This window comes from Cucurbita maxima, unplaced genomic scaffold (assembly GCF_002738345.1).
Source record: "Cucurbita maxima cultivar Rimu unplaced genomic scaffold, Cmax_1.0 Cma_Scf00026, whole genome shotgun sequence".
Classification (NCBI taxonomy): Eukaryota; Viridiplantae; Streptophyta; class Magnoliopsida; order Cucurbitales; family Cucurbitaceae; genus Cucurbita; species Cucurbita maxima.
The window spans coordinates 1,346,800-1,357,699 of record NW_019272042.1 but is presented as its reverse complement, the minus strand read 5'-3'; the positions used below and the strand labels follow the sequence as shown (position 1 = coordinate 1,357,699).

The following is a 10,900-nucleotide window of genomic DNA, read 5'->3' as shown; positions in this document are numbered from 1 at the left end:
TTGACAATGGAGGTGGGGAAATTTCAGCCTCATGAATTTACAAGTGGACTATTGACCAATAACTAATTATTTATAAGTTTTAAATAAATGAATTATTATTATACTTCTGTTGTCATAAATTGTAAATAAAAGAACGAGTTAAATAATAAAGTTTAGAATATATAAAATACCTTATTTATTTATTTCTAGAAATGTATGAATTTTAAATTTATTCATTTTTTAGAGATCTATTCATGTAAATTGACGAGACATCTCATGCAAAATTTAATTATATAAATGATTTTAACCTTATGTTTTGAGATAAAACAAATGGTAAAAACGATTTCATCTTGAATTGTAGGCTGCAAATTGTCTACATAAATTCAGAATTGCTAGTAACCGTCGATATAAATTCAAAATTGCTAGTAATGATCGATCAACCATACGAATTGATTCTCGGACCTTAATTGTCTATCCCTTTAAAGGATGCCCTTGTGAAAATTAGAAGTGGAAAGAGACCAACAAATTAGCCACACGTTTTGCTTGCATGTATAAATAACATATAAATAAAGAGATGAAAAAAGAAAGATGAATGGTGTGAGGAGGATCAAATCCTGACCGTTGATTTTTGAAGTTTGAATAAAGGTGGGACCAAATCTGCTGCAGGCCAAAGACTTTTTATTCCTCTTTCTCAATAGAGTCAATAAAAAGCTAAGTGCCAAAATTCTCTCTTTTTCTTTTTTTTTTTTCTTTGTACCCTCTTGTGGACCCACACTGCTTTCTTTTTGACAAATAATTCACAAAATGGGTTTTTGAAAGTGATTTTTTTTTTTTTATTATCATCTTCTGAAATTAAATTATATATATATATATATATATATATATATATATTTTTTGGTATATTATTATAGTTCTTATGGAACTTGAGATGAAATTATGAACGTTGAACGTCAAACAAAGAATGATATAATTTAAACCCACTACAACACTCCTAAAATCCCTAAAAAAAACAAGACATAGCCGCGAAGAAAGGAAAGAATACCCTTATATAAAGTTTGAAGATAAACTTTAACCCGTCTTCATGAAACTTTTTTGCTCGATACCCATTTTGTTATAAAAATTAAGCTTATAAATACTATGATCGTAGGTTTTTTTTTTTTTTTTTTTTCAAATTTCTAAAAATATCCACAAAAAAAAAAAAATCCAAACTTTTGTGTTCGTAAGTTGGCTAAGAACTCAAGTTGTTTTTTAGAAAATGAAGATCATAACGAAGAAAATGTGAGAAAATTAACCTAATATGCAAAAACAAGTAGACGAAAAAAATTCCGAAACTCAGATTAATATTAGATTTACAAATGGAAAATGTGCTCTCCTCCACCAACATGGTATTTCTGAAAAGTTTTCAGCCCAAAAAGGAAAGAAATTTCTCTCTATATCACAAACCCATCTTTAATTACTGAGTTCTTTAGTATAATGGTAATACCAGAGCGGATGTAAAAGCCTTCTGACGACCTATCTGCCTCTTGTACGCCCTGCATTTCCATGGTCAAACACATGAATAAATAACCCCAAATCCTATATTCTTTCAAGTATTTGATACACATGAATTGTTCTCTTTGCGTTGGTACGATGAATTTATATCAATACTTTTAACACGTTACCTCACTTAGAGAGTAAATGACTACTGAACCAAAGTCTTAAGCTGATGGGTAACAACAAGTTGAATTTTTTATCGATACTTTCGACACTTTCCTTCACTGTTTTCTTTTTTAGTTCAACAAATATAGCGTAACAGTCCAAGCTTACCACTAACAGATGTACTACTAACAGATATTATCTTAATGTTAGCACGTTTCCCTCCCTTCCTATTAGAGAATGAGTATATGTCAATTACTATTAAATTATATTCAATGTTGGCACGCTTCCCTCACTTCCAGTTGTGAAAATTTGTAAAAGGTCAAACAAGTGAATGTTAACATTAATCGGGGAAGATACGACAGTATACAAATTCAAACACAAAATCTCGTATTCCAAACAACTACTTTTTAGACCTAGATTGATCTTAAGAGGCTGTATTGGTTTTTCTATGGTTCTTTCAGGTTGCTAGGTGAGAAGATTTTTCAAAATATGAACAATAATGTTTCAGGTAAGCCACCAAAGAGCACGTACCTCTGAATTAGCAATAACAACGTTCTTCCCTATTCTGGCATTTTTGTCAATGATGCAGTCCCTGCTCATCGTGAATTTGTTAGGTGGTTGATAAAAACAAGAAAGCAGCAACTGAAATAAATTCGAATGAGAGATTTTGGGCTGTTACTTGATTTTTGTATTTTCTCCAATTCCAACTGGCACTCTTCCCTCTGCTAAAAGTGCACTAACTTCACCATCAGTTTCATAGAAGTCTGCTCCAAGCATTACTGTGTCCTGCCCCCACACACCGTAATTTTAGTTCCTTTTTTTGCCAAATCGATGCACGTTCGTTGCCAACGTGCGGAAGATATTGACATGATTACATAAACAGGTATATGAGATGGGATTGTGTTAACTTTGCAGTAAGAAATTGCCATTTTTCAAAGTGGATGTTAGATAAATGTGTTTTTGCAGTATTGGCAAGCAAGCTTCCAAGTTCCATGCTTCTGTTAATGGAAATGCGGCAGTTTTCAAATATAAACATACAGAGTGAAAAGTAGACTGACCTTGAGGTGTACGTTAGAATTTATGCGAGATCGGATACCAACGACACTGTGATCTATGAAACTGTTAGTCAAGAAACATCCATGTGATATGATTGAATCGACAATCTGCACGAGAATTTGAAGATATGTATTTGAAGTTAGTCGAGACAAAGTTGATGAAGTGTGGCTGCCAGTTTGAGAGATAAAACCATACTTTCTTGATATATGAACATAGAAAAACTTCTAAATTGCTAAGCACCATTTGGTTTTTCATCTAAGAACAAATTTTCAAAGGTAAGGAATACAAGAAAAGATGAGATTAGATTGTATTCATTCTAGTTCTCCAATTTGAAAATGCATTGCAGTAACTTTTAAAGACAACTATAACAATCCAAGAGCACCGCTAGCAAATATTGTCTTCTTTGGACTTTCCCTTTCGAACTTCCCTTCGAGGTTTTTGGAACGTATCTACTAGAAAGAGGTTTCCACACCCTTATAAAGGATGCTTCGTTCTCCTCCCCAACTGATGTGGGATTTCACAATCCACCCTCTTTCTAGACCCAGAGTCCTCGCTGGCACTCATTCTCTTCTTCAATCGATGTGGAACCCCCCAATCCACCCCCTTCAGGACCCAACGTCCTTGCTGGCACACCGTCTCGTGTCCACCCCCTTCGGGGCTCAATCTTCTCACTGGCACGTCACCCGGTATCTGGCTATGATACCATTTGTAACAGTTCAAGCCCACTGCTAGCAGATATTATCCTCTTTGAGCCTTTCTTTTCGGTTTTTCAAGTCAAAAGTTCAAAGAGGACAATATCTGCTAGCGGTAGGCTTGGGCTGTTCCCGCTAAATTTCAAATCCAAAACATAGAAGAATATGTTTGGAAGTGACTTTCAAAAACATAAACAATTGTACACATAATATTACATGGAACAGAAATTCATCAGGTGTAATCATTGTATTAAAAAACATATAAACAAAAACGAACACAAAGCTATTTGTTAAAGCCCACGTAGCTCAATCTGTAGTACTAAATCTTTGGTTGACTGATATTTTCCAGGATAAAAGCTTCACAAAGAGTTTCAACTACAGAGAACCAGACTGCTAACCTTGCAACTCTCGATCTTCGTTGGAGGAAGGTTTCTTCTCGAAGTGTAGATTGGCTTTGTTTCATCATAGAAACTAAATCTTGGTGGCTGAACGATACAAATCTGGCGTTACTCTCAAACTATACCATTCAAAATATTTCCCCTCTAAATATGTAAATTCAGAAATTAAAATATATTTGTATGACTATAATAAATACTTGAATAGGCAAGTCCAGTGCCTATTTTCAAACAACATTGAATAATGGAAAAAAAGAAAACCGTTATCAAACAAGCTTCAACTTCGCGCATGTTTTGTAGCATAGACCTAGAAGAAGTTTAGGCCCTGTCTGATAACCATTTGGTTTTTTGACAATTAAGCTCATGAACACTACTTTCACCCATAAGTTTCTTTATTTTATTGTCCAGTTTCTACCAATGTTTTAAAAAAAAACAAGTCAAATTTAGAAAACTAAAAAAAGTAATTTTTGTTTTTAAAATTTGACTATGAATTCATATATGTGATTTTAAGAAAGATGACAACCATAGTAAGAAGACTAAAAACAAGCATAAATTTCATAATATAAGACTAAAAACAAAGTTGTTATGGGATCAATTGTTTTTTTTTCTAATGCGGAATCAGACTGAAATTAGTCAACATGCGTTCTTAGATATCAAATTGATTGTATGGATCCCAGGCAGGCACCCTTTTAGTACATACCTGCTCAGTCAGCGCAAGGTTAGCCTCAAAGAAGGATCTAATAGTCCCAATGTCTTCCCAGTAATCATTAAAGAGATATGCCTGCAAAACATGTATTGATAAAACTTCAAACAGAGCAATAATGCCAGTATTCAACAACCAAACTATACATTCAAAAGTCTAGACCAACTCCTAAGGTCTAATACTGCATACGCTAAATCAATAAAATTTACGACGCAAGCAATGCCACGTGCATATAATGAGCCAAAGCATTGATGTAAACTTCAATAAGAGCTCTGTCTTACTAGTGATAATATTGATTCAAAATGATTCCAAAAGATAACAAACACAAGACAAGCAGCAATTCCAAGAGTGACGGGAACCTCTCCTCCTAAGAATTACTGTTCTAGTCCAAAATATCAAAAGCATGAAAACAAACATTCCAGACGACATACTAATACAGCCCCTGCTACAGCAAAGACTTACAAGACGTACAATTCCCTTATTACTCCTAACATAGTAACGTATTCACAAATGGTGGCCTAACAATGACCTACCTTCATGAAGAATTCTCTTGCTGAGGCAGGGATTATCTCTGATCCAAAGTCATTGGCAGTTGGGAAGCGCCATCTGACGCAAACAATTTCTGGCATTTAGAGTCCCATGTTTTAAATTGATATAAACCAAAAAGCATGCTAGATTCGTAGGACTATCTTCTGAACGTTATCGATAAACAAGAGTGGTTGATACCTTAAAATGTTTAGAAGTATCTCCTTTTTGAATACATAAACTCCCATGGAAGCAATGTATGGCTTTCTCAGTGCCTCGTCCTTTGAAAGTCCTAAAACTGTTGTATCCACTTCCTATATAACATGTATATGTTAATAAATAATTAACTTATCAAAAGTATCCTGAAGTATGGGGTTGGTTTCCATTTTTCCCCTAAGTTTGAAAAGTTTCACATTAAATCTTGAAGTTTAAAATTTGTTTCAAAACAATCCTTGAGGTTTTGTCATAAAATTCATGAACGGAAAAGTTTGTGCTTTCATATGTGTTATTTTTGTAAACAAATCTAAATACATACAGAAAGTAAACTTAGGGGTTAGTGTAAGATCCCACGTCGGTTGAGGAAGGGAATAAAGCATTCTTTATAAGAGTGTGAAAACCTCTCTCTAGTAGAGGCGTTTTAAAACCTTGAGAGGAAGCCCGGATAGGAAAGCTCAAAGAAGACAGTATTACAGTTAGAGTTACAAAAAAAAATCAAAGAACAAAAAATTGGGGAGTGGGATTGAAGGGAGGAAGACCAACATGCATGGTCCACAGCTGGGGCGTATCTTGCTTTTTTTTTTTTTTTTTTTTTTTTCTTCCATGTATGTATGTTCTTAGATTTGTTCACTTAAGAAAATACAATTTTCCGCATATGAATTTAAGGGCAAACGCCTAGAAGGGTTGTTTTAAAACTCATTTCAAACTCTAAGCGTTAAATAAAATTTTCAATGTACGGATATAATTGAAACCAACCCATAGTTAAAGGGATAATTTTACAATTTTAGCTTCTAAACCAGTAGAAAGCTCAGTCATATTTATGTTAGTGTTTTTACCATCGCCTTCAGGTCTTTCCCTCTAGGCTTTTCACTGAATGAAAGAACCCTTCCGCTATTGTCGATCTTCATAAGCCCAAAATCTGATGCTCGTCTTCAATTCAGATAAGATAGAAGACATATATATATAAAGATTATTTCCCTTGAAGTCTAGAGAAATACAGGCTCATAAGAACAGCGAATAACCCAACTGAGTAAAAATGAATGAAGATAAAATAACTCATAGTATTACAATTTAAGATGAAGGTACCAACCTGCATCTAAAGAACTAATGTGATCCAGCATACCTGTCATCTATTGGGATACAAGAAAGAGTGATGTCTGCACCACTCTGCCGATGATTCTGATGATTAGGAAAAAAAAATTCAATGCTTAAGAAAAGATCTCCGAGGAGAATGAAAAAGAAAGAGAAAAGCTCATCTTCTTGCTTACTTGAACGAAGTCCATGTAGTCCATTCGGTACAGGTGATCCCCAGAAAGGATCAACACATCTTCAATTTCCTTGCTTCTCGCATCCTGCACCCAAATAAAATGCAATGTTCTGAAATTAGAGTTCATTTTAATTGCCACGAAATTCATTATTTAGTTAAAATAAATTAAAAAATAACACTTTTATTCGTTTCTAGAAACTGTTTAACATGCAGGGTCCTGGTCTCTTGGAGACCTGCCCAAATTGGTAATCGAAGAAGAGGTGGGTAGAAGATTTAGATAATAGGTCCATAGATGGAGATTGTCTGGTTCAGTCTCTAAGCTCAATATAAATATATTTTTAACTAAATTTTTTTTAGGGCTAGTTCTGCTCTTAATATAAATATTATATCTGGTCCTCAATAAATAAAATAGATGGAACGAAAAAAATACTCGTGCATGAACATCTCTAGAGTTTTATAAATATGAGATCCTTATTTAATGAATACACTAATAATAAGATTCTTTTGAAATCGTTCTAAAATTTAATAGTAAATTTGAAATTTAAAAAAGTTTTAAAATAAAATTGTTCTATTTCATTTATATCAAGTATTTTACCAATACCATTTCGACCAAATTTAACTAATTATGCAGAGTGAGCATAACTGGACTTTGTGTTTACTATTTCAACGTATAATTAAAATTAGTTTTAATTTTGGGTAGATAGATCATCAATTTATTTGATTTTTTTTTTAATTTCAATTTCATATACTCACAAGACGCTTAATTAAAAAAATTTAGATACTTTTTTAAATTCACCCACCTTTTAAACTTTAATTTAAAAGATCATGATTCAATTTTCTCTCTTTCATTTCTCTAGCTTTCTAGCTTTGTTCCAGCGTAAATCTTCTTATACTCTCCTTATACTCTACAACAATAAAATTGTATTGAATGGACCCGTTAGTGACTCCAGTAACCTAAATAGAATTTACAATCCAACTCAACACACTATTTTTGAGTTGGGTTGAATTACCTGTTTTTTTTTATTTTTTATTTTTTATCTATTTAAAAAATTCTACTTATCTATCTATATTAATAACAAAAATCTCATAAAACTCAAATATCAAATATCCACGAGTCACAATGCATCATTAACATTAAACACGAATATCAAATATTCTTAATTTTCATAATAATCTTAAAAGTATGGTTGGGTTAAATAGTAACTTTATTTTTGTGTTAACTGTGTTCACCCAAAAAAAAATGTAAATTACTAATTAAATTTTTTAGTTTAAAAAAATTTAACCCAACCCAAAAAAAAAAAAAAAAAAAAAAATCAAACTAATCTAACCTTTATGGTTTGTGTTGGATAGTCTAGGTTGATCGGGTTATTCGAACACCTCTAATGAAATCTAAGAATGTAAGTGTGATCAAACTAACTAAACCAATCAAATCATTCAAATTGGCCTAAACCATCCAACTAAGATTTGGTTCGGCAGTATCGATTTTAAGCTGGGATATATGAAAATTGAACATGCACCAATCAATAACATAAGTGTGTTCCCTATATTTGAATTGAGAGCTTAGTCTATCTATTCTATTCTTTTCTTCATCATCCAAAGAAATTCACTCTCAGTTGCAAAAAAAGAAAAAAAGAAAAAGAAAAAACTGAAAAAATATCAGACTTAATTTTTAAGTGTAATTTTTAAATTTTATTTTTTATTTTCTGTTTTTAGTTTTAAACAAATTGGATAAATAAATAAATGTACTAACAAAAACGTAAAAGGAAAACTACTAAAAGAGAATTTATATTCGAGAGAAACCGAATCACGGAAGGACTGATTTAAGAACTGAAGTCAGAGAAATTAACGGAAAGACAAAGCATCTCAATGTATATAAATATATAGCCAAGTTAGGGTTCTTGGGCGTCCATTCTCCATATCAAATCATGGGAAAGTTCTCTACATTGATTCAAGTGATCCTTCTTGTTTCTATTGGATATGTCAATGGCGACATTTCTAACGAAACGATTAGGGTTTACGAGCTCAAGAAAGGGAACTTTTCCATGAAATTCACGAACTACGGTGCCTCCATTGTTTCTGTTGTTCTACCAGACAAACATGGAAATCTCTCTGATATCATTCTCGGATTCGGTTCAATAAAGGATTACCTTAAGCGAAAAGGCAACTTCGGCGCCATTGTTGGTCGAGTTGCCAACAGAATAAGCAATGCTCGATTCACTCTGAATGGAACTGTATACCATTTGGAAGCAAATGATGGGAATAACACCATTCACGGTGGATCCAAAGGATTCAGCCATGTCATTTGGGAGGTAAGCGGATACAATATGGAAGATCCTAATCCTCATATTAATTTCACTTACAGAAGTTTCGATGGAGAAGAAGGGTTTCCAGGGGATCTAATCGTCACAGTGAGCTATTGTCTTCATTCAGAAACAGATTTCACTGTGAAAATGAAAGCGATCACTCTGAATAAGGCAACTCCTGTGAATCTAGCACAACATGCGTATTGGAACCTTGGTGGGCATACTAGTGGAGACATTCTCTCTCACGAGATTGAAATTTTTGGCTCTGGAATCACTCCAGTCGATAATCATATGATTCCTACAGGTGAAATCAGGGCTGTTAATGGAACGCCCTACGATTTTTTGACGCCCCAAATCATTGGCAACAATATGAACAAATTGGCGAAAGGATTTGATATTTACTATGTGCTGGATGGAATGAAGGGGATGGAAGAGAAAAAAGCTGCTACACTGCGAGAGAGGAAGTCCGGACGAGTAATGGAACTGTGGACAACCGCAGAAGGATTACAGTTTTACACAGGCAATGGGCTGGTGAATGTGACAGGAAAAGGTGGGTTCGTTTATGAACCACATGCGGGGCTTTGTTTGGAGACTCAAGGATTCCCTAATGCGGTGAACGAACCTAATTTTCCTTCACATATTGTGACGAAAGAAAATCCTTATGAACACTCTATGTTGTTTAAGTTTTCGATTCAAGGATGAATATGCTCTGATTTTGATATAAACAAATTCAAATCATGAGATTCAGTAATTATGGATGAACTGATTCTAATTTATAAATACCTCAAAGAGCCAATGGAACTGTCGTACTGCATCGGCAGTCCCTTGGAACCACTGCTTTCCAGCCTTTCCTGGAGTTTGAGTCGCTGCTAGAACCTGCAACAATAATGACGAGAAATTCGTCGAAAACTTTCACCACTCTGTTTATTCACCAAAAAAATTGCAAAACGATATAAATCGATATGAAAAATTAAGAAATTACCTCTACATAACCATCGCCCAAGGTGACTCCGCCACCAAAGTTATAGGCACGAGCGAGATGCCGATTGAGCGATGTAGAGTTGAATTGCGTGAGAATGTAAACCTTGTTGATTCCGCTGTTTATGCAATTGCTCATTGGCACATCGATTAACCTATAAGCTCCACCGATTGGAACCTAAAATTTATGGAGATTTGAAGATAAAGACCTAAATCAATTTGATAAGACGCAGAGATTCAAGAAGAGGCAATAATCACCGCTGGTTTTGCTCTCTGTTTCGTGAGCGGGAACAAACGAGTTCCCGCTCCACCTCCCAGTACAATCGCTACCACCGTCCTCGGGTCAGGTTTTTCCATGTTCAGTTCCTTCAACTACATCGAACTATCGTTAAAACCTCTTTCGAATTCTAATCGTATGAAGATTCTAAGTTAGAACAAAATTTGAAAGAGGCTTTGCATTAGCTTACCTTGGATTCAGATTCTGCTATATTGGCAAGAAGAGACGACACACGAACTTTCCTTCTGGCATTTGGAATGTAGTTAACGGCATGCTTCCTCTGTTGCAAGGTAAGCTTCTTCCCCATGAGTTCTCCATTACAGAACCTCACCTGCAAGATGGAGCTCCTGATTTTCTGCAATGCCATTGCGCCGTGCAAGTGTGCCGCCGCCGAGAATGATACTCTACCGTCAACGCCGGCTACCATTCTGGTTCAAAGCTTGATAAATGAAGAAGAAGATAGCAATGGAGGTTTGTTCGGTTTATCCATATTGAATTTCTTCCACCAATCTATATATTCTTTTAATGGAAAGTTTATTTTAAAAAATAAAATAAAAATCTAATGGTTGCCTTTTGATCAAGATGATGAGGTGGCCCATGCCCCATTTTTGTCTTATTTGGCTCAAAATTAATAATTTTTTTTTTTAAATAGTTTAAAAAAAATGAACCACCTAATGGTCGTGATGATGTCACAATCACACATTCTCGAGACTTTGCAAGTGATTGTGTGACACTTGCTCTCATCACTGAGTGAGTTAGCTAATTTGAGTTTGTGTTGTCTTCGTTCAAACGACATATACCTAAGCCTCTAGCACAGGACATTTACAAATGATTATGTGACACTTACTCTCACCACTGAGTGAATTAGCTA

General features: G+C 34.4%; 1 protein-coding gene and 1 pseudogene across 1 annotated transcript; one reads left to right on the top strand and one right to left on the bottom strand.

Annotated features, from left to right (window-relative positions):
• Nucleotides 1-1,289: 1,289 nt before the first annotated feature.
• On the bottom strand, nucleotides 1,290-10,526 carry LOC111499163 (glucose-1-phosphate adenylyltransferase large subunit 3, chloroplastic/amyloplastic-like). The gene is made up of 15 exons (XM_023150668.1): nucleotides 10,220-10,526; nucleotides 10,011-10,124; nucleotides 9,757-9,930; nucleotides 9,558-9,650; nucleotides 6,473-6,556; nucleotides 6,328-6,383; nucleotides 6,041-6,134; nucleotides 5,190-5,302; nucleotides 4,997-5,069; nucleotides 4,461-4,541; nucleotides 3,764-3,850; nucleotides 2,676-2,780; nucleotides 2,297-2,403; nucleotides 2,149-2,209; nucleotides 1,290-1,511 (listed from the first exon to the last, which is right to left on the bottom strand). Exons 1-15 carry the CDS (start codon nucleotides 10,454-10,456, stop codon nucleotides 1,410-1,412), a joined length of 1,581 nt encoding a protein of 526 aa, XP_023006436.1. The 5' UTR covers nucleotides 10,457-10,526; the 3' UTR covers nucleotides 1,290-1,409.
• Nucleotides 8,278-9,556, top strand: LOC111499167 (annotated as a pseudogene).
• Nucleotides 10,527-10,900: the final 374 nt, after the last annotated feature.

Coding starts and splice junctions, on each gene's coding strand:
- LOC111499163 (XM_023150668.1), bottom strand. CDS start 10,456: ATGGTAGCCGGCGTTGACGGTAGAGTATCATTCTCGGCGGCGGCACAC. Junction 6,384..6,472: donor ACTACATGGACTTCGTTCAA/GTAAGCAAGAAG, acceptor CCTAATCATCAG/AATCATCGGCAGAGTGGTGC. Junction 6,135..6,327: donor TGTATCCCAATAGATGACAG/GTATGCTGGATC, acceptor TCTGAATTGAAG/ACGAGCATCAGATTTTGGGC.